Source organism: Prionailurus bengalensis, chromosome D2, assembly GCF_016509475.1.
Source record: "Prionailurus bengalensis isolate Pbe53 chromosome D2, Fcat_Pben_1.1_paternal_pri, whole genome shotgun sequence".
Classification (NCBI taxonomy): Eukaryota; Metazoa; Chordata; class Mammalia; order Carnivora; family Felidae; genus Prionailurus; species Prionailurus bengalensis.
Genome location: NC_057351.1, coordinates 20,542,464 through 20,567,278, shown reverse-complemented (window position 1 = coordinate 20,567,278; position 24,815 = coordinate 20,542,464). Strand labels below are relative to the sequence as shown.

The 24,815-nt window shown below is 35.6% G+C and overlaps 2 protein-coding genes across 6 annotated transcripts in view; one reads left to right on the top strand and one right to left on the bottom strand.

The window, feature by feature from the left end:
* The window catches only part of FAM13C (family with sequence similarity 13 member C), a 163,409-nt gene extending 158,351 nt beyond the window's left edge, over positions 1 to 5,058 (top strand). For all 4 annotated transcript variants that reach the window (XM_043596381.1, XM_043596383.1, XM_043596380.1 and 1 more), the window contains 2 exons: positions 190 to 291; positions 3,487 to 5,058. In XM_043596381.1, coding sequence (XP_043452316.1) covers positions 190 to 291; positions 3,487 to 3,610 — 226 coding nt within the window. In that variant the 3' untranslated portion in view covers positions 3,611 to 5,058. The remainder of the gene's footprint in view (positions 1 to 189; positions 292 to 3,486) is intronic.
* Positions 4,857 to 24,815, bottom strand: part of PHYHIPL (phytanoyl-CoA 2-hydroxylase interacting protein like) — an 88,376-nt gene continuing 68,417 nt past the window's right edge. Inside the window, exons 4-5 of one of the 2 annotated variants that reach the window (XM_043596384.1) lie at positions 21,472 to 21,589; positions 4,857 to 6,112 (exon numbers count right to left, since the gene is read on the bottom strand). In XM_043596384.1, coding sequence (XP_043452319.1) covers positions 5,578 to 6,112; positions 21,472 to 21,589 — 653 coding nt within the window. In that variant the 3' untranslated portion in view covers positions 4,857 to 5,577. The remainder of the gene's footprint in view (positions 6,113 to 21,471; positions 21,590 to 24,815) is intronic. The other variant, XM_043596385.1, reaches the window with a different exon arrangement.

The following is a 24,815-nucleotide window of genomic DNA, read 5'->3' as shown; positions in this document are numbered from 1 at the left end:
ATTGTTTTCATTCTCTGCTTATGTGCTTCCCTATGATTAGGTTCTACGTGTACTATATTTATTCAAAAGATACTTTTAGGCAGAACCCTTCTGTATCATAGTATGATTTGCTGAATAGATAAATCATTTTATGATGTCTCAATTATGCCAGAGTTTAGTAATGGCAAATCCATATTTTACTTGGTATAGGCCTGTACTTCTTGACCATCTCCGAGAAACTAGGGCTGACAAGAAGAGACTTCGGAAAGCCTTAAGAGAATTTGAAGAACAATTTTTTAAACAAACGGGAAGGTAAGTTGGGCAAAGATTTTTTTTAAGCAAGTATTTCCTAGGGAACTATCATTAAGAATGAGCTGGAGTTTTGGGCAGGAACGTGAATTTATAAAAGATATAAATAATTTCAATAGTGACTGAGATCTAATGCAACATTCTAATAGTGCCATTATTAGGTATGTTTTATGGGAGGCTGTAGCCATCAAGTATGACATAAGGCTTTAAAAAAATAAAGATGAATTGCAAAAATTCCTAACTTTGCTTTATAAATCTCTTTATAATTATTGAATTTATCTAAAACTTTAAGAAATCTATTTGATTTTTTAACCCATATAATTTATTTGTTCTTGATTAGTTTCACAAATTATTCCCCACTTCATTAATTCTTCCTTTGCTTTAAATATATCTTTTAAACTTCAGGATCTATCCTTAATTATTTATTTTCAGAATTTGGTCAAAAGTTCATAGCTATTCTCTCTATCCTTTAAATAAATGTTTAGCTGTATCCTCTATTTGTCTATTTTTGTCAACCCAAGTCTCCATGTGCACTCCATCAGTTTCCTCTAAATTTGGCTATATTGTCAATGTATATATATAACTTTTATATGTAATATATATATATATGTATTATATATGTGCATGCATATATATATAATTATGAGATTAAGGATTATGTGTGTGTATGTATGTACATATATCATGAGATTAAGGATTATTGATCTATGTAAGAGAAAGAAGAAAAATCATTTGCCTATCCTCAGCCTGTTTCCATGGTTGTACAATGAAATGACTGGACTTCCTGGAATACTTTGGGAAGGTATAGTTGTCATGTGGGATGTCAGTATTAAAAATAATAAGGTGTAACTTTCCCAAAGTCACAAAGTTATTAAGGTGGCAGAGGTGGGAGTCAGTGATACACTGGCCCCTTGATATTCCTCTCCATGTACGTATCTGCCTCTCGTGATTTCTTCCATTTCAGCAGACTGAGGGTTGACCTAATGGGCAAGGGACTATTTTCTAAAACACCCTGAAAGAGGTCTACTCACCTCTTAGCAGTTTCTCCATTTCAGTCCTCCAGAGCTGTGTACTAGGATTTGACCTATTAAGTCAGAAACTTATTGTACTTAGCAAATACAGATGTAATCCACTTTGTTTTCTGCCTGGACTCCAAATTTACCTTTCTGCTGTTGTTAACTAATCTACTGAAAAATGTTATGTGGCTGTTAAATTTAGAATATAAAACAATTTTTCATGTTCTTTTTTCATTTCCATTATTTTTCCTTTACATAATTTCCATACAGCTTTTACATTTACATTTTTTTTTTACCTATATGAACCCAGGAGTCTAAAAAGTTTGAGAATCCCCCTCACCCACCAGTATGCTAATAGTCCTGCCTAATGGAGGACTACCACTAGAGAGTGGTACTTGTCATGCCTTCTGATATACAGAGAAGTTAGTGATGTTCTATGTATAGTACTCTACTGCACCTTTGAGTCCTAATCCCACTTCAGATATGCCTATATTTGACTGAAATTTTAGGCCCTCTTGTGGTAATACACTTAAACTAAATGCCAAAGTGGTAGTAGATTACAACTAAAATCAAAGGGTTAAATGGGTAGGAAATACGGATCTTAATCTTTTCTCCTAAAACATTTTATTAGGAAGTCCTAATCCTATCCATATGGTAAAATAACCATGCAAATGGAGTACTAAAAAGTTTAAGTTACTATAAATGTTCTTGGTAATATTTGCCAAACAAGAGGATTGATCATATAGATATGACATTAATATTTTTGAGCCAGGAACTGTATTAAGCACATTAGCATGTTTTACATAATGGGAAAACTGCTTCAGGAAATACTTAGCAAAATTTTTCATTCTGGCCAATGCACTCTTCTTTATTAGCCAAAATGGAGTATGCAGGGCCAGGGAAAAGTTATATGATGGGTTACTAGTGTTTCCCTATAAATTAGACCATTTCTTCACTTATATATGTTTATACAAGTTAAGGTGGTATTAAATTCCCAGATAAAAGGTTGGTCCATAATACAGAATGGAGGCAAAGGAATTGTTAAATAACTTAGGCAATATTTAATAGAAACCCTGTCTTTAGGTTTGTGTACTCTTCTGAGTTCTGTACTAGAAATTCCAGGGCAATGGATAGTGGTGTGTCACAAGTAGATAACTACATTCTTAGGAAATCTTTATACTTTCACTATTTTTTTTTATTTGTGAGAGATATTTCTTTTATCAGTACTAGGAAAATAGAAGGAACTATAGGTAAAACATCAAGTGCTTGCGATTTACCTATATTCAGCCATACTAATATTAGTGTTTATTTTCAGTAGCAACTGTGGTACTTCATCTGTTTTCCACCCCTTATATTTCAAAGTCATGAGTGAAAATGTTCTAAAAGCAATTGGTCATCTTATCAACCAAGGAGACAAGGGCCATCTAAGATCCTGAATCAATTACTGCCCTTTAGAAAACATATCCTGGCAACATGTTTTTGTGGGAAGGAATGGTTTTAACTCCAGATGTTACCCAAACATTCTTCAAAGTAAATGGCAAGAACACATAGTAGTTAGAATGCAGATGTATAAACTGTGCTTAGATGTGTAGCCTTAGAATTAGTGTGCAAAGAGAACCACTGCAATTCAGACTCCCATAAATTCAATCCATAAACATCTCCTTGGTTCTACTGCACATTGGCAGAGATAGGTATTATAATTTAAAAAACTTGGAAATATTTCATATTTACAAGATAGCCAATGAGCTTTTTTCCCCTATAACAATAAATTTACACATTCTTTTAATTTATGTAGTTTTTTAGGTTGAATTTTGAACAATTCTGACTGTCAGGGCTGGACATTCTGCACAGGTATGGGACTTTGGCATGAGTAACGGTAGAATAACTAAAGAATGTCTTGAGTTGTGGTTTTTGTTTTATTCCTCAGACCTTTTTACTTGCTCCATTGATATATGTCTGAGCACTGGATCATATATCTGCAAAACACCTATGACATTCTCTATTATATAAAAATCCAGTAACACATGAAAGAGGGAGAGTGTGAAGGTGGAAGGGAAGGTAAAAAAGACATGATGCAAAAGCCAAGTGGAAACATCCACCCTGTACTTCCTCATGTAAAAATTGTAAAAGGATTTTTAATGACTTGATTTATTATGAGCTAATAGTCTTTCCTGTTTTGCAGAAGTCCACAAAAGGAAGATAGGATACCGATGGCAGATGAGTACTATGAATACAAGCACATAAAAGCCAAACTGAGACTATTAGAGGTCCTCATCAGCAAGCAAGATGTGGCCAAAACCATATGAGGTTCAGGAAATATTTGTGCTCACTTTCAACCAGGATAAGGCCAAGTTTCTTTACCTCTGACATTCTTGCTAAGTAGTTTTGACACACTGAGAATCAAAGCACTTTAGTGGTAGTATTAGCTGTTCTTAAGAAGGGATGGCAAGTGTAATTATAAATGAGGATGGAAGAGTTAAATGGGGGAAATATACTAACAATATAATTGGAAAAATTGCTCCATGCCAAGGAGAAAACACATGGTCAGTATAATTATTTCAAAAACCATCTTAATATTTTATCAAATCTAAATAATACTTGTTCAGTGGGCCACTTGTTAGGAAAAGTCTATTTTGTGTCCAAAAACTGCTTATGTTAAAGTGTGGAAAAGAGCATGATTTTTAAAAAATCAATAAGGAGGAAAAGAAACTTTTCTTTTTATGTAGGAAGGAATATGGCTAGTAAGAATTTAATATATTTAAAACTTCTAATAGATTTTTAAGTGATAAAAAAATCTACCTTGTCCCTTAAGTCTGCTAGGCTATCAGTAAAGCATACTAGAATGTGTCACTGCTAATTTTTTATTTCTATATAAAAATAGCAGATTTTACCTGTTATTTGAGATTTTACATTTCTGGTTACCAAAGTTCATTCTGATAGCATGTACTTTGTGAATTAACTTTGTCTATAATGACAGATGTTTATATTAAAGTAAACTATTGTATTAAAATTTAAAAATAGGTATTTTGGGATAGATTCGTGGTCTGCAGTATATAATTCTAATGTGATCATAGTTATGATTGCTAATCTTTTTGTTTACTATAAGAGTATATAACTATTTTTCCATTGGGAATATGCATTTTTCTTAATGTTCCAAAGTCTGTACTTTGTATAGTCACAAAGCTTTCTCATGAGTTGTAGGTATTCTTCATCTTGCACAAAATTTGTAAATTGCTGACACCTTGGAAAAGAAAGCTAAATATTTTATTTGCTTCATCAACTTTAGTGCATATGGTTTTGTGTTATTTTGTACTAAAACATGCGTTTATTATTTTGCCTTTGTAAAAATAAGAGGTCAACATTTTCTCTCTTGTAACAACCATGTTTGTATTTCTGTTTTCTGTAATGTTTAAGCATGATGTTGAACAAATTCACATTTTCATATAGTTTGGGTGGGAAGAATATTGACTTTCAGAAGTAGAGTATTCCAGAGGCTTATTGTTTTCTCTGTATTTACCTGGTATTTTATAACTTTTATGAATCAGAATGATGTCCTTCATAAATTTGTTTAATTGAAGTCATCTACTTGTAACAGGATAGATACACAACTATTTGAAGTTTACAAACTACATCTTTGATAAGGGAAATGGTTTCATGACATGTATACAATTGCTATTAAAATGTAACTCTATATATTCTATATGATTGTAAATATTTTATACAATACAAATAAAATATTTTTCTATTATATTTATTATGTTGAAACACAATAGTTGTTTCCTGTTAGCTAATATAAATAACATAAATAACACTGTCAAACAACAAGTTGGAAGTGTTGACAATTCTAGGCTTCAAGATTTAACTCATGCTGCAATTACACCCTTTCATGCGGTTTGGAGTTATCCCAATATTTGTTCAGTAGATTAAAATGAATGCATATTTAAACACCATTTATAAGCTGTTATTTTGTATTTTGCTAAAGCATTTATATAACTGTCTTGTTATGTTTGGCATAAAGGAAAAATAAAAACATTGCAGCATCTAGGCAATAAAGTGTCAGAGGAGAACTTTCATCACTGAAAGTAATGGGAAGGGCAGGGAATAGGAAACACTAGAACAGCTCTGAATGAAATTTGAAAAATGGCACTTTGCTTTTGGTGATAGCGGCATGTGCATGCTTCAGTGGAAAACATCTGGTGATGAGAATGGACAACAGAGGATCAATGGTCCTAAGGGAAGAAAAGGGACTGAGTAAGAATATGAAAAGTGGGCATTAACGTCCAACACTGATATTACAGGTTTTGCAGCTGGGATCTTTCTTTGCATTTGCAGTAGACAAACTCATGAGCTGATGACCAGTGATTTCTGCTACAGTGCCCAGAGAAAGATCCACAGGATCAGTGTAAATGACTTCTAAAATGACATCCTGGGCATGGTGGTAAACCAGCACCCCATCTTCTTCTGTGCAGGTCAAAAATTTATTATCCTTGGAATTTAGCTGAGGAAGGCGCTGCTTACAAAATTCATCTCCTGGTGATCCCACAGGGGCAATAACAAGAATCACATAATGATAAGCAGTGTACATACAGTAGAAGTCCCCAAAGTATAAGTTAGTATTGGGGTTAAAAAGTTTTTCTGCTGCAATCTCAAACCTGTATCTTCCGTAAGGTGAATCCTGGGGTGGTTTCCCAGTATTGAATTCAGTGCTGCAGCTGAAGAAGATGCCTTCTAATTTTCCACTGATAGGAGAGCCATGGCTACCACTGTTATCCTTGACAGATGGCTGCATAGCATTCCCATGATGTTCTCTGCAAGAGAAAATAAATGATCATTTCTTGGTATAATAGTAGTAAAGCTATTGATTTATATGCAGACCTTATTGGTGGTTGGCCTAAAAGTCTGATCATCCTACTATCAGAGCAAGGAGAATCCATCTTTTGACCTACTTAACTTTTATGTACTTTAATGCTAGGATGGTCTTCTACAAACCTTGGAGGTCTTTATGTAATAAATTTCCTGGCCAGAAAAACTGAACTGGAATTAGAAATCTTACAACTGAAATCACATCCATTATATACCTACTGGGTTTTAGAAGTGGCTTTTTGAAGAGAAAATGAGACTAACAGTATTGGTTAGTTAAATATACTGAATGTTTCTTTAAAGTATGCCAGAAATTTAGTCCTGAGTACTGTCCATGTATATTGGTACAAAAGCGTTTTATTTTGTTTTTTAGTTTTTTTTTCCCCCAGGGTACTGTTTGCTAATTAGGTCCTCTCTCTTGTGTTTTTCTTACAACAGAGCTGGTTATTCCTCCTTTACCATTCCCCCAGTTCTATTCTCCATTCTTCTTGCCTTCCACTGTGAGCTGGGACTCTATCATCCAGTTCATCCTTGTTCCTTGGTCCCTTCCATTTCAGTTCTGCCAGTGGGGGCACCAGCATATCTGGGAGAGGAGGGAGTAAAACCTTGAGTGTGTCATCTTCTACTTTCTCCATTCTTCAGAACCTTGTGGTTCTGGCGTGGCTGGATTCACCTGTACCACATGTCTCTATTTCTCCTATCAGATGTACTCTATCCCCCTTCTCAAGAATAGTAAAACTTTTCAATTCTTGATAGTTCTTGTTTGCTTTAGCATTCCTTATTGTTGCCTTCACCCTGCCTATACCTTTGTGAATGGTGCTTTTGTCAATTTTTCTCCAGAACTCCTTCTAAATGTCCCTTCTCTTTCTTCTTGGGCCCTTAACCAGCAAGACTTGGGATGAAAATTACAACCTACTATGCAGGCATGAGAAGGTTCCCAGTCAGCATTCTTCTTCCTTTTTTTTTTGTTCTTTTTGCTTTCTATTTTTTTTTTAAATGTAATTTGTTGTCCAGTTGGCTAACATACAGTGTATACAGTGTGCTCTTGGTTTTGGGGGCAGATTCCTATGATTCATCGCTTACATACAACACCCAGTGCTCATCCCAACAAGTGCCCTCCTCAATGCCCATCGCCCATTTTCCCCTCTCCTCCATCCCCCTCCCCATGAACCCTTAGGTTGTTCTCTGTATTTAAGAGTCTCTTATGGTTTGCCTCCCTCCCTCTCTGTTTGTAACTATTTTTCCCCTTCCCTTCCCCCATGGTCATTTGTTAAGTTTCTCAAGTTCCACATATGAGTGAAAACATATGATATCTGTCTTTCTCTGACTGACTTATTTCACTTTGAATAATAGCGTCCAATTCCATCCATGTTGCTGCAAATGGCAAGATTTCATTCTTTCTCATTGCCAAGTAGTATTCCATTGTATATATAGCCACATCTTCTTTATCTATTCATCAGTTGATGGACATTTAAGTTCTGTCCATAATTTGGCTATTGTTGAAAGCACTGCTATAAACATTGGGGTTACATGTGTCCCTATGAATCATCACTCCTGTATCCTTTGGATAAATTCCTAGTAGTGCTATTGCTGAGTTGTAGGGTAGCCTTTGGGTCAGTGAGGTGTGCTCAAGATCTCCCCTGACTATAGTACAGCAATAAGACTCAAAGGCTGCTACCAAGGAAGCTTATTAAAATGCGATTCAAAGTAAGACCAAAAACCTGTCTGTCACATATTAGAATACACTAGAAAAATAAGTGATGTATGATATTCCAATTGGACCCGATATTTTTATTCTTACTGTTCTTCCTTGCCTCCTGATGTTCCAAAAATTCCTTCTATTATTGTTTTCTTCCTTTTTCAAAAACTTAAAAAAACTACAATGGTCCAAAATCTTTGGAGTGCAACAAGAAGTTCTAAGGAAAGTTTATAGCAATACAGGCCTATCTCAAGAATCAAGAAAAAAATCTGACACAATCTTACTTTACAACAAAATGAGCTAGAAAAAGGAGAACAAACAAAACTCAAACCCAACAAATAGGATTAGAGTAGAAATAAATGATATAGAAACTAAGAAAACAGGAGGACCTGGGGAAGATGGTGGTGTAGGAGGACTCTGGGCTCACCGCGTCCTGCTGATCACTTAGATTCCACCTATACCTGCCTAAATAACCAGAAAACCGCCAGAAGACTAGCAGAACAGTGTCTCTGGAGCCAAGCGCAGACGAGAGGCCCACGGAAGAGGGTAGGAAGGGCAGAGAGGCGTTGCACACTACATGGACTGGTGAATGGAGCCGGGGCGGAGGGGCAGCCCACAGGCCAAGCAGAGACCCCGCGTCTGGCTTGCAAAAGCAGAGGGGCCGGAGGGAGTGTATTCAGACAGCAAGCGGGACTTAACATCTGGAAGGTTATTAAGTTAACAGCTCTGCTCAGAGAGTGGGAAGGCTGGAGGACAAGAGGAGGGAGAGTTTCTGAGCCCCGGGATGACAGAGCTCAGTTTGGCGGGGAACAAATGCGCTGGCCAGCACCATGCCCCTCGCCCATCCCCCAGCCAAAATCCCAAAGGGAACCAGTTCCTGCCAGGGAACTTGCTTGCACCACGCGAACACCCAACACTGTGCTTCTGCGGAGCCACACCTCCTGCAGCAGGTCTGACTCCCTCCCACTGCCTCAGGGCCCCTCCTGAAGCAGATCACCTAAGAAGTGAGCTGAGCCTGCCCCCTCGCCCCCGTGCACCTTGCCTATCCACCTCACCTAATATGCCAGATCCCCAGCACCACAAGCCTGGCAGTGTGCAAGTAGCCCAGACGGGCCACGCCACCCCACAGTGAATGGAGAGGGGAAGAGAAGGTACACACCAGTCTGACTGTGGCCCCAGAAGTGGGCTGGGGGCAGACATCAGGCCTGACTGTGGCCCCACCCACCAAGGCCAGTTATTCAAGACAGAACAGGGGAAGTGCCCTGCAGTTCCTCACCACTCTGGGGACTATCCAAAATGACCAAACACAAGAATTCCCCTCAAAAGAATTTCCAAGAAATAACAACAGCTAATGAACTGATCAAAAAGGATTTAAACAATATAAACAGAAAGTGAGTTTAGAATAATAGTCATAAAATTAATTGCTGGGCTTGAAAATAGTATAGAGGACAGCAGAGAATCTATTCCTACAGAGATCAAGGGACTAAGGAATAGTCAGGAGGAGCTAAAAAATGCGATAAATGAGTTGCAAAATAAAATGGAAACGACCACGGCTCGGATTGAAGAGGCAGAGGAGAGAATAGGTGAACTAGAAGATAAAATTATGGAAAAAGAGGAAGCTGAGAAAAAGAGATTAAAAAATCCAGGAGTATGAAGAGAAAATTAGAGAACTAAGTGATGCACTAAAGAGAAATAATCTACACATAATTGGTATTCCAGAGGAGAGAGAGGGAAAGGTGCTGAAGGTGTATTTGAAGAAATCATAGCTGAGAACTTCCCTGATCTGGGGAAGGAAAAAGGCATTGAAATCCAAGAGACACAGAGAACTCCCTTCAGACGTAACTTGAATCGAACTTCTACACGACATATCATAGTGAAACTGGCAAAATACAAGGATAAAGAGAAAATTCTGAAAGCAGCGAGGGATAAACGTGCTCTAACATATAAAAGGAGACCTATAAGACTCATAACAGATCTCTCTTCTGAAACTTGGCAGGCCAGAAAGGATTGGCAGGAGATCTTCAATGTGATGAACAGAAAAAATATGCAGCCGAGAATCCTCTATCCAGCAAGTCTGTCATTTAGACTAGAAGGAGAGATAAAGGTCTTCCCAAACAAACAAAAACTGAAGGAATTTGTCACCACTAAACCAGCCCTACAAGAGATCCTAAGGGGAATCCTGTGAGACAAAGTACCAGAGACATCGCGACAAACAAAAAACATACAGACATCACAATGACTCTAAACCCATATCTTTCTATAATAACACTGAATGTAAATGGACTAAATGCACCAACCAGAAGACATAGGGTATCAGAATGGATAAAAAAACAAGACCCATCTATTTGCTGTCTACAAGAGACTCATTTTAGACCTGAGGACACCTTCAGATTGAGAGTGAGGGGATGGAGAACTATTTATCATGCCACTGGAAGTCAAAAGAAAGCTGGAGTAGCCATACTTATATCAGACAAACTAGACTTTAAATTAAAGGCTGTAACAAGAGATGAAGAAGGGCATTATATAATAATTACAGGGTCTATCCAACTAACAATTATCAATGTCTATGCGCCGAATATGGGAACCCCCAATATATAAAACAATTACAAACATAAGCAATCTTATTGATAAGAATGTGGTAATTGCAGGGGACTTAAACACTCCACTTACAGAAATGGATAGATCATCTAGACACACGGTCAATAAAGAAACAAGGGCCCTGGATGATACATTGGATCAGATGGACTTGACAGATATATTTAGAACTCTGCATCCCAAAGCAACACAATATACTTTCTTCTGGAGTGCACATGGAACATTCTCCAAGATAGATCACATACTGGGTCACAAAACAGCCCTTCATAAGTATACAAGAATTGAAATCATACCATGCACACTTTCAGACCACAATGCTATGAAGCTTGAAATCAACCACAGGAAAAAGTCTGGAAAACCTCCAAAAGCATGGAGTTTAAAGAACACCCTACTAACGAATGAGTGGGTCAACCAGGCAATTAGAGAAGAAATTAGCAAATATATGGAAACAAATGAAAATGAAAATACAACAATCCAAACGCTTTGGGATGCAGCGAAGGCAGCCCTGAGAGGAAAATACATTGCAATCCAGGCCTATCTCTAGAAACAAGAAAAATCCCAAATACAAAATCTAACAGCACACCTCAGGAAATAGAAACAGAACAGCAAAGACAGCTTAAACCCAGCAGAAGAAGAGAAATAATAAAGATCGGAGCAGAAATAAACAATATAGAATCTAAAAATCTGTAGAGCAGATCAACGAAACCAAGAGTTGGTTTTTTGAAAAAATAAACAAAATTGATAAACCTCTAAGCCAGGCTTCTCAAAAGAAAAGGGAGATGACCCAAATAGATAAAATCATGAATGAAAATGGAATTATTACAACCAATCCCTCAGAGATACAAGCAATTATCAGGGAATACTATGAAAAATTGTATGCCAACAAACTGGACAACCTGGAAGAAATGGACAAATTCCTAAGCACCCACACACTTCCAAAATCAGGAGGAAGTAGAAAGCTTGAACAGACCCATAACCAACGAAGAAATTGAATCAGTTATCAAAAATCTCCCAACAAATAAGAGTCCAGGACCCGATGGCTTCCCAGGGGAGTTCTACCAGATGTTTAAAGCAGAAATAATACCTATCCTTCTCAAGCTATTCCAAGAAATAGAAAGGGAAGGAAAACTTCCCGACTCATTCTATGAAGCCAGTATTACTTTGATTCCTAAACCAGACAGAGACCCAGTAAAAAAAGAGAACTACAGGCCAATATCCCCGATGAATATGGGTGTAAAACTTCTCAATAAGATACTAGCAAATCGAATTCAACAGCATACAAAAAGAATTATTCACCATGATCAAATGGGCTTCCTTCCTGGGATGCAGGGCTGGTTCAACATTCGCAAATCAATCAACGTGATACACCACATTAATAAAAGAAAAGAAAAGAACCATATGATCCTGTCAATCAATGCAGAGAAAGGATTTGACAAAATTCGGCACCTTTCTGAATAAAAACCCTCGAGAAAGTCCGGATAGAAGGAACATACTTAAACATCATAAAAGCCGTTTTTGAAAAGCCCACAGGTAATAAATATCATCCTCAATGGGGAAAAACTGAGAGTTTTCCCCCTGAGATCAGGAACGCGACAGGGATGCCCACTCTCGCTGCTGTTGTTTAACATAGTGTTGGAAGTGCTAGCATCAGCAATCAGACAACAAAAGGAAATCAAAGGCATCAAAATTGGCAAAGATGAAGTCAAGCTTTCACTTTTTGCAGATGACATGATATTATACATGGAAAATCCAATAGACTCCACCAAAAGTCTGCTAGAACTGATACATGAATTCAGCAAAGTTGCAGGATACAAAACCAATGTACAGAAATCAGTTGTATTCTTATACACTAACAATGAAGCAACAGAAAGACAAATAAAGAAACTGATCCCATTCACAATTGCACCAAGAAGCATAAAATACCTAGGAATAAATCTAACCAAAGATGTAAAAGATCTGTATGCTGAAAACTATAGAAAGCTTATGAAGGGAACTGAAGAAGATATAAAGAAATGGAAAAACATTCCGTGCTCATGGATTGGAAGAATAAATATTGTCAAAATGTCAATACTACCCAAAGCTATCTACACATTCAATGCAATCCCAATCAAAATTGCACCAGCATTCTTCTCAAAACTAGAGCAAGCAATCCTAAAATTCATTTGGAACCACAAAAGGCCCCAAATAGCCAAGGTAATTTTGAAGAAGAAGACCAAAGCAGGAGGCATCACAATCCCAGACTTTAGCCTCTACTACAAAGCTGTCATCATCAAGACAGCATGGTATTGGCACAAAAACAGACACATAGACCAATGAAATAGAATAGAAACCCCAGAACTAGACCCACAAACGTATGGCCAACTAATCTTTGACAAAGCAGGAAAGAACATCCAATAGAAAAAAGACAGTCTCTTTAACAAATGGTGCTGGGAGAACTGGACAGCAACATGCAGAAGGTTGAAACTAGACCACTTTCTCACACCATTCACAAAAATAAACTCAAAATGGATAAAGGACCTGAATGTGAGACAGGAAACCATCAAAACACTAGAGGAGAAAGCAGGAAAAGACCTCTCTGACCTCAGCCATAGCAATCTCTTACTCGACACATCCCCAAAGGCAAGGAATTAAAAGCAAAAATGAACTACTGAGACCTTATGAAGATAAAAAGCTTCTGCACAGCAAAGGAAACAACCAACAAAACTAAAAGGCAACAACGGAATGGGAAAAGACATTTGTAAATGACATATCGGACAAAGGGCTAGTATCCAAAATCTATAAAGAGCTCACCAAACTCCACACCCAAAAAACAAATAACCCAGTGAAGAAATGGGCAGAAAACATGAATAGACACTTGTCTAAAGAAGACATCCGGATGGCCAACAGGCACATGAAAAGACGCTCAACGTCGCTCCTCATCAGGGAAATACAAATCAAAACCACACTCAGATATCACCTCATGCCAGTCAGAGTGGCCAAAATGAACAAATCAGGAGACTATAGATGCTGGCGAGGATGTGGAGAAACAGGAATCCTCTTGCACTGTTGGTGGGAATGCAAGCTGGTGCAGCCACTCTGGAAAACAGTGTGGAGGTTCCTCAAAAAATTAAAAATAGACCTACCCTATGACTCAGCAATAGCACTGCTAGGAATTTACCTAAGGCACACAGGAGTGCTGATGCATAGGAGCACTTGTGCCCCAATGTTTATAGCAGCACTCTCAACAATAGCCAAATTATGGAAAGAGCCTAAATGTCCATCAACTGATGAATGGATAAAGAAACTGTGGTTTATATACACAATGAAGTACTACGTGGCAATGAGAAAGAATGAAATATGGCCCTTTGTAGCAACGTGGATGGAACTGGAGAGTGTGATGCTAAGTGAAATAAGCCATACAGAGAAAGACAGATACCACATGTTTACACTGTTATGTGGATCCTGAGACACTTAACAGAAACCCATGGGTGATGGGAAGGGAAAAAAAAAGAGGTTAGAGTGGGAGAGAGCCAAAGCATAAAAAACTCTTAAAAAGTGAGAACAAACTGAGGGCTGATGGGGGGTTGTAGGGTGGGGAGGGTGTGTGATGGGTATTGAGGAGGACACCTTTTGAGATGAACACTGGGTGTTGTATGGAAACCAATTTGACAATAAATTTCATATACTGAAAAAAAAGAAACTAAAAAAACACAATAGAACATATCAATGAAACCAGAAGGTGGTTCTTTGAGAAGATTAACAAAATTGATAAACCTCTAGCAATACTCATTAAAAAAAGAGAGGATCCAAATACACAAAATTATTTATGAAAGAGGAGAAATAACAACCAACACCACAGAAATACAAACAACTGTAAAAGACCTTATATGCCAACAAACTGGACAACTTACAAGAAATGGATAAATTCCTAGAAACATATAACCTATAAAAGCTAACGCAAGAAGAAATAGAAAATTTGAACAGACCTATTACCAACAATGAAGTCAAAATGATAATGAAAAAAAACTTTCAAAAAACAAAAGTCCAGGACTAGACAACTTCAGAGACAAGTTCTACCAAACATTTAAAGAAGAGTTAATACCCATTCTTCTCAAACTACTCCAAAAAATACAAGAGGAAGGAAAACTTACAAATTCATGCCACAAGGCTAGTATCACCCTGATACCAAAATCAGATAAAGACATCACAAAAAAAAGAAAACTACAGGGCAACATCTCTATGGAATATAGAAACAAAAATCCTCAACAAAATATCAGCAAATCAAATCCAACAATAGATTTAAAAAGTTCATGCCACAGTCAGGTTGGATTTATTCCCAGGATACAAGGGTTTAATATTCATATAAAAATCAACATGATGTGTCACATCAATAAGAGAAAAGATAAGAACCATCTGATCATTTCAATAGATGCAGAAAAAGCATTTGACAATAACAACATCCTTTCATGATAAAAACCCTCAACAAAGTGGGTTTAGAGAGAACACACTGCCACATAATAAATGAAAAGCCCACATTTATATAAAAAACCCACAGAGAATATCAAACCCAAGTTTTCCCCCTAAGGTCCAGAATAAGACAAGGATGTCCACTCTCACCACTTTTATTCAACATAGAACTGGAAGTCAGTCTTAGTTACAGCAATCAAATAACATAATATCCAAATTGGTAAGGAAGAAGTAAAACTCTCACTATATGCAGATTACATGATACTATATATGGAAACCCTAAATGAGGCACCTGGATGGATCAGTCGGTTAAGTGTCCAACTCCTGGTTTCGGCTCAGGTCATGATCTCATGGTTCATGGGCTTGAGCCCCACATCAGGCTCTGCACTGTCAGTGTCTGCACGGGCAGTGCACTGACAGTGTAGAGCCTACTTGGGATTTTCTCTCTCTCGCCCTCTCTCTCTGCTCTTCCTGTGTGCTCTCTCTCTCTCTCTCAAAATAAATAAACAAAAAAAATCCTATTAACTCCACCAAAAACCTACTAGAACTGATACATGAATTCAGTAAAGTCACAGGATACAAAATCAATGTACAGAAATCCATTGCATTTCTACACACTAATAATGAAACAGAAGAAGGAGAAATTAAGAAAACAATCCCATATACAATTTCATCAAAAGCAATAAAATATCTAGGAATAAACTTAGCCAAAGATGTGAAAGACTTGTACTTTAAAAACTATAAAACAATGATGAAAAAAAATTCAAGATGACACAAAGAAATGGAAAGACATTCCATGCTTATGGGTTAGAAGAACAATTGTTAAAATGTCTATACTACCCAAAGCAATCTACAAATTTAATGCAATCCCTATCAAAATACCAACAGCACTTTTTGTAAAACTAGAACAAACAATTCTAAAATTTGTATAGAACTACAAAAGACCTCAAATAGCCAAAGGAGTCTTGGAAAACAAAGCTGGAGCTATCATAATTGCAGATTTAAAGTTGTATTAGAAAGTAGTAATAATGAAAACATTTTGGTACTGGAACAAAAACAGATGCATAGATCAATGGAACAGAATAGAAACCCCAGAAGTAAACCCACAAGTACATAGATTAATCTTATCTTTGACAAAAGAGGGAACACTATCCAATGGGAAAAAGTCTCTACAACAAATGGTGCTGGGAAACTACATGCAAAACAATAAAACTGGACCACTTTATTACACTATACACAAACATAAACTCAAAATAAAGACCTAATTGTGAGACCACAAATCATGAAAATTCTAAAAGAGAGCACAGGCAGTAATTTCTCTGACATTGGCCATAGAAACACTTTTCTAGATATGTCTCCTGAGGCAGAGGAAATAAAAGCAAAAATAAACTATTGGGACTACATAAAAAGCTTCTGAACAGTGAAGGAAACAATCAACAAAATGAAAAGACAACCTATGGAATGGGAGAAGATATTTGCAAGTGACATATGCAATAAAGTGTTAGTATCCAAATATATAAAGAACTTATACAACTCAACACCAAAAAACCCAAACAATCCAGTTAAAAATAGGCAAAAGAACAGACATTTCTCTAAAGAAGGCATCCAGTTGGCCAATAGACACATGAAAACACGTTCAACATCACTCATCATCAGGAAAATGCAAATCAAAACTACAATAAGATATTACTTCACACCTGTCAGAATGGCTAAAATCAATAACATAAGAAACAAATGTTGGCAAGGATATGGAGAAAAAGGAACCCTCTTACACTATTGGTGGGAATGCAAATTAGTATAGCCAATGTAGAAAACAGTATGGAGATTCCTCAAAAAGTTAAAAATAGAACTACCTTATGATTCCAGAATTTCACTACTGGGTATTTACCCAAATACAAAATCCTAATTCAAAGGGATACAAGCACCCCTATGTTTACTGCAGCATTATTTATAATAGCCAAGTATGGAAGCAGCTTCAAGTGTCTGTTGACTGATGAATGGATCAAAAAGATGTGGTATATATGGTGTATGCAATGGAATATTACTTAGCAAAAAAAGGATGAAATCTTTCTATGTGCAACATGAGTAAAACTAGAGAGTATAAATATAAAACTAAATGATATAAGTCAATCAGAGAAAGACAAATAACATATGATTTCATACAGGTGATAGTTAAGAAACAAAACAAACGAGTGAAGTACAAAAGAGAGAGACAAACCAAGAAACAGACTTGTAACTATAGAGAACAACTGATGGTTACCAGAAGCCAGGTCAGTGGGAGGATGGGAGATATAGGGGATGGGATTAAAAAGTATACTTATCATGATGAATAAAAAAATAAAAAATAAAATAAAATAAAATAAAATAAAATAAAATAAAATAAAATAAATATATAAATTAATAAAACAAAAAACAAAATAAAATACTAAACTTCTTTTAGTCATTCTTTTAAGGGTAGATATGCTGGTGACAAATTCCCCTTAATTTCCCTTCATCTGAGAATGTCTTGATTCCCCTTTATTCTTGAATGGTATTTTCACTAAATATAGGGTTCTGGGTTGACAGTCCTCTTTCAGAACTTAGAAATATTGTGTCACTTCTTTCTGGTCTACATGGTTTCCAATGATGATGTTATTCAAATTGTTTTTCCTCTATAGATGAGGTATCTTTTTTGTCTCTGATCAACTTAGAGGATTTGTTTTATCTTCAATTTTCAAGAGTTTATAAAGTGTCTTGGAACAGATTTATTTTGGTTTATCCTATTTGGGATTTACTTAGCTTTTTTAATCTTTAGGTTTCTGTCCTTTGCCAAATTTGGAAACATATCAACTATTTTTTTCTCTGCATATTTTCTTAGCTCCACCCTCTTCCTTCTTTCTTTTCGACACTAATGACATCAGTATTAGATATTAGATACTATGGTCCTACATGTCTGTGAAGCTATGCTCTTTTTTTTTTCAATTAATTTTCTCTTAATTCAGTTTGGATAATTTCTATTGTTCTATCTTCAAGCTTATGGATTCTTTCCTTTGTCCTCTTCATTTTGTTATGGAATCTATCCACTAAGTTTTTACTTACAGGTTTTTTTTCAGTTCTACAATATCCATTTAGTTCTTTATATCTTCTAGTTCTTTGTTGTTTCTATTTGTTTTAAGTGCATTTGTCATTCCTTATTGAAAATTTTTTATGTTGGCTTTTTGAAAATCCTTGTCAGATAATGCTAAAATCTGTGTTATCTTGTCATTGATGTCTGTTGATCAGGTTTTCTCATTCAAGTTAAGATTTTCCTGATTCTTGGGACCATCAGTGGATTTCAATTTTATCTTGGACTTTTGGAGGATTAGGTTGTAATGCTGGGTCTTATTTAAATCTAGTTATTTCAGCAGGCCTCTTTTGGCTATGTATCAGAAGAAGAAGTGGACGAGTGTCACTTCATTGCTGTTAGGAGAGAAACGTCTAGGATTCCCAGTCAACCTCAATGATACACGGAAGGAGATGACTACTGGGCAGACTAAGAGTAGAGGCTTTCACGAGGCTTCTGCTAATACAATCTACCTGGGAGAGGGAGAAGTTGTCTCAGTACTGCTCTGTACATGGCCTTCACTGATATACAGAGGCAAACCTTATTCCCGGGCTGCAGTGAAAAGTCCTGGTTTCTGGTAGGACTGGGGTGATACCACCCCAGTAGGGAAGGTGAGAGGTACCACATTGCCACTGGGGGGGGGGTATAAGTCCCAGTTTCCCATTCAACTTTCTCTGACATCACTCCAGTAGGGGATGGAAGAGAAGGGAGGGTGCTTCCTTACAGGTGGGAGAAGGTGGAAGTATCCCTACTTGGCTTTGGCTGGTGAGAATGGAAAAAAAGTTATCCCCCATGGTGTTTGACTGAAGTAGGGCAATTACTGTCTGAAAGCTTTGTGTATTCAAGTCTATTTCTTTCTTAGTCATTTGGGTTAATAAAGGAGACTTTCTGAATTTTGTTTGATAGTTTTTGTTTTTATTTACTTTTTTGTTTTGTTTTTTGGTTTATGCCCATCAGCATTTTGGGGTTTCTGGCTTCTTTAGCACTCAGTCTGGAATATAAGAGCTAAAAAGAAAACTAAGGGAACTCATCACTGTGTTGTCCCTTGAGTCCCTTGGTCCCTAACTGGTTTATCTTCTCTCTACTTTTCAGTCTTCTTCCACCTTTCAGATTCTTATGTTTCTTTTACATACAAAGTCCAGAGTTTTTAGTCATACTTAGCAGGAAAAATAGGGAGAAGGGTGTCCACTCCATCTTGTCCTGGCTCAAAATTCTTACCCTTGTTACATTCTCACTAACAGAAACTGAATATCAATATGATATGTGTCCAACATGAATCTATAAACTCAATTAATGAAAAAATAGCATCAGAAATATAGAGTTAAGAACTTGGACTAGAAGAAATGTATTAGTGACAGGCATCAACTTTGGGCATATACAATCTAGCACCTAAAAGCACCGGGAATCCCTACATCTATCTACATGTGAGGCTACCTAATGAACTTGAAAGAGTAAGAGAGAAAGTGATATTTTGATCTGGGGTAAGGGAAAGCAAGATTCACTTAGGAATTTACTTCTAGAGAAAGAGATCAAAATGAGCTCAATCCATATGAACCAGAATTTACTTGATGCTTTTTCATCATTTATAATGACTTGGAAATCATTTAGTCAGATAAGTAAATGGTTCATTTCTATTCAAGCACTGTGATTAACAAGATGACATTTTAAATGGTTTGTGATAAAGGAAGTGGGTCCTGATTAGAGTTCATTACCTAAAAAGAAAATCAAGGTTCATTGAAGCTAATGTCTACTATTTTTTCAATAAAGTGTTTTAAGAAAGCAATGTTGAACAACTGTACCCAATGCCTTGGGAAGTATATTTATTTATATATACTGCATCAGGATATAATTTACATGGATTTTAAAACTGTCATGGAATCTCCAAAAAGGGAAAATTCCTTGTTAGTAAATAAATCTTTTGTACCAGTAGGTTGGAATCAATTATACAATATATACAATGACTTTTTCCAGGTTGTCTTTATCATTTTTTTTTTCCTTTTTGGAAGGATTTTTGCAAACAGGTGGTGTAAATTTTAGTATCTAAGGACCTGAAAACAGGCTAGTTTTCACCCAAAGGGCAGAGAAAATCAAGGAAATACTGACCTCCAGTGGCCACCTACAATAGACATTGGCAATATTCTAAGAATTTAAACAGTACCAAAGATATTATATTGATGTATTTCTTATTAGGGAAAATAGCAATAGTAGATCATTTTTGTTTTCTGATTTTATGCTTAAAGAAAACCTTTCTTGTTGAATACATATGGTCATTCCCATTCGCAATTGACAGGTACAATATTTTGTGTTATATTTGTGTTTGTACTCTCTAAATTAGGTAAATGGCATCCACCATGAATTATATACACTCAAGGGTAAATAATTTACCAGCTAAAAGAATTATGAACTAAACTCTGTGTTTATAAGATATTCAAGTATTAGGCAGGAATGGTTTTCAGCATCAAAAAAACCATGATACTCCAAAGTATTTCATTTGATGAAATCAGATGCCTAAATTTACCTCTCTCTCTGATTCCCTTTGAATTTTTCCACAGCTTGGAGCAGATATAAATCTAAAATCATGACTTTGATTTAAGAAAACTATAAAAATATGAAGCTAATAAATAACAACAAAACTTCCTAACTTTTTTCATATATAATCCCTAACAACTTAAAGTTTAAAGTGAGACCAAGGCTTTTAAAATGATACATTATAGAGATTATTATGTAAAAGGTTTAGAACCTACATAGCATTTATCATTTTAAAAGTCTTAGTCTTATTTTAAAACCTACATCTCTCTTTTAGTGTCCTGAAAATTTCTTCTACAAATACAAAAGGATTGTTAAGTATTAAAACTCCCTCTAGTATGGATTTCTTTTGAATTTCCAGAAACCGCTTCCCAAGGTAAATATAGGCTATCTTCAAAATACTACTTGAACACCAGACTTCAAAAGTAAACACAGCAGACTGTCCTCATGAATAATTAATTCAAGATAATGGCTGAGAGATCTCCACTTAGAAGCCTGAAAATCCCACGAGATTCACCATATTTAATGAATGTTACCTTTCAGCCCTTCATTTCCAATATCCTAAAGCTATCTACAAGAAGAGAATATTTAGGTGAGTTGATATATATTTAGAGGAGTTTGTACATGAAAGGTCAACAGTCTAAGCCCTTGAGCTTTAAGACCTTCTACTTAAATTGACAAGAATTGATATTACAAATGATTACAGAAATGAATGTAAGTACAGTGAAAAAAAATCCCACAATCTGAATTTTTCTACTCAATTATTCTGGAAAATAAAAGAGTATAATTAATCATTTTGAAAGGAAACTAAAATTAGTATTTCACAGAACTAGACTCAAGGGAAACCTGAGCCTAGAACTTGGAATGGCACTTAGTCAAGAAAATCACTATATATGTATATATGTATGTGTATATATATATATATATATATATATATATATATATATTTCTATTCTTACCGAATATAGTCAAAATATTCTTTGTGTTGGTTACGATAAAAAACAGAAAATTTAAGCATCCGTCCTGCAATCACTTCAGCCTTCTCCAACAGCTGTGTTAGATGAACTTTTGAATAGTCTGAAAATAACAACAAAAAATTCTCTTACTAAAAATATATTACCAAAGTTGTCAACTACATGTTTAATAAATTGGAGATTATTAAAATCAACTTTAGGAAATTTATCTTAAATAGGAAATTGCACTAAAAAAAAACATTCATTGTCTTTCTGTGGGACATTTTTCTTTCTACAAAAATGTATTTGTTTTATTTTGTTTTCTGGATACCCATGCATTTGTTTCACTCTCTGAAATTAAAGATCCTGAAGCAAAAATATTAAGTAAGGAATGCAGACTCTGCACAACCCAAGTAATGTCAATTGGCACCATACTAGGTACTAAATTTTCTTTAATCAACTGAAAAGTCAAATATAAGAAGTTTCTCACTTGCAATAAGTACAAATAAATTTAAAGGAGTAGCAATAATAATGCTCATTTAATTTACTCTTTAAATCTGAGGTTAGCAAGGTAGATTATATATGACCATTTATTGACTGCAGAAATTGAGGCTTATCACAGTTTGATTCACCAAATGTTCATATATCTAGTAATTTAGACTAGTCGTCTGGCTTCTAGTTGGTGGTTTGCAGGTACACAGGACTCTTGAAAATCTAAAGCTTCTCTCCAAGTAATTTGATCTTTTCATCAACTTTTTGTTTTGAAAACTGGGGACTGTTATCAAACTCCTCTACCAGAATCTAAGCAAAAATTTTGTCTATAACGATAAGACTTTCCAAATAAAAGCAACCTAGTTGAACTGTTCATGGCAGCACAGTTTGTTTACTGACTGCTTTACTGGCTGACAAACATTTTAGATTAGAACATATGATGTAGAAGGCACCATGCAAATTAAATGATCAGGTTACAAGATCAAAAGGAATATTCTTCCTCTCAAAGAACTCTGTCTAAATTTACACATAAATATATAAACAAGTGTGACTTATTATGAGGTAAGCACAAGGTTTTATCTCTGACATAGACTAGACTAGAAGTAGATTAGTTGGTAGCATTCTATTTTGTTTTACTTCAATATTTTGCACTGTGCTTAGCACACAGTATGCACTCAATAAGTGCTGAATAGATTAGCTATCCAGATTAAAAGACAATTTATACAAAAAGCTTCCTCAAAATTTACAGAGTCAAGGCTATTGATAAAGCTTAGGTAAAAGTCTCTGAATTATTTTGAGAAAACTGAAACAATGAGCTTTAAACAGCTTAAGTTCCCTTTAAATTTTACTCATAGAAATTAAAAATGCAAAATAATTTGCAGAAAACTATTGTGGCACATTTAAAAGCTGGCATTTTATTATTCACCCATAACCTCCTTAGAAGAGTTATGAGATGTAGTTAAGTAAAAGAGCAACAGGGAGACCACTCTAAATGAAAGTAAGAAGACATAGGTTTTCCTTAATACACATAGAAATAAAACATGTACTCATAATGTTAAGTAGATTATAAAAGGGTGAATTATGATAGAGTGAATGTGTATGCATCTATAGACAGATAGGTATTTCTGAACTGGAAATGCCAAAAGTCTTCCTTAAGCTAAAGAAGAAACATTTCACACTTTTCCCTAATGTCAAATGGGGATTTTAGCAGGTAAATTATAGCTCTTTTTATTGGACAAATACTATAATTTTGTTTACTGCAGTCCTATGGAAAATAACATGTATTAAAACAATGTCAAAAAAGACTGTCTTTTACTTATGGGTCTCACTTAGATTAAATTTCCCTGGTAGGACACAATGAAAGTAAGGGGAAAGAAATGCAGTAAAAAGAGTAAACATGAGGTAGACTCCAAAGAGAAATTTTAATTCAGGAATAAAACTGAGGGGATATATTAATTCCAATATAACACATCAAATATATATAAAAGTTATGTCAATGAGAATTCTTTACTATTAATTTTACTCACTATTAATACAATATAAAAATCAACTGTTCCATTACTGATAACTTAACTATAATTAATAGCATATTTCATCTATTCCAGAATGTATTTCTTAAGTTTTTGAGAGCCATTTGTATTAAGTTTTATTTGTTTATTTATTTTTATATTTTGAGAACGAGTGCACATGCATGCATGCAAGCAGGGAAGGGCAGTGGAAAAGAGGGAGAGAATCTTAAGCAGGCTGAATATCATGGCCATAAGATCACGACCTGAGCTGAAATCAAGAGTTGGATGCTTAACCAACTGAACCAGCCAGGTGCCTCTGAAAATGTATTTTCTTCACATTTAGCTTCTCTGACATGAGTCTTACAATAGCTGTGATATGAAAACACTGTCTCATAGTTTAATTGATAGTATTTTTCCTTAGTGATATATAAAATGGTGGATCTTATAATTAGTATCTTTGATAAGAAATACGGTACCAGAGAGATATTATTTTCCTTGCTCTCAAAGACTGAAATCCTTAGCAATCAAGGATGTTATAATCCTTAGCAACTTCCTAATAAAAAGGTTGAAGATAAAATCAAAATCACACAGAATTAAAATTTTATCCATCTAACATACCCATAGGAAACGTTTTACACTGAGTTTAAGAAAAACACAAGATAGTGAGAGTATGTACTGAGTATGTATGCATGTACTGTAGCTAAGTATGTACTGAGTGAGGCTACAGGGGGAAAATAATGCATGTGTGAGGCTATGGTGGGGGGAAGCTGATGTATCTGAAGGATGCCTCAGCTGTGGAAAATTTCTAAGCAACCTACAATAGTTGAGGCAAATTTTTAAGACTTCTTTCTTCAAGCTCCTTTATGTTGATAAAACATTTAGCCTCTCTCTACAAATTTTCAGAGGAAACAATCACCTGTACAAAGAGGAAACAAAGCCCCATTCTAAGAAACAAGGAGAGGATGACAGATGTATTCAGGTAGAGATATTTTTGTACCACTTCAACACCTATTTAAGTGTGCACTAAATATTTGTTTCTTAAATGAATGAATAAACAGGTAAATGAATGAGATGAATGGTAACATTTCCATCTAATGGAATATTAAATTATAGTTCAAGATCAAAGGGGATGGGCTCTCCACATCAGATATCTGAAGGCCAAATGGCTATGAGGTACTTTCTAATGAAGCACACACACACACACACACACACACACACACACACACACACGACACTAGTTTAGATACAAATTTTCAGCATTCAAGTGAAAAATCTAGTAACATTTCTGCTAGGTACAGTCATTAAGATGTGCATCCATTTCCCTAAGTTACAGAAAGATGTTCCTGGCTT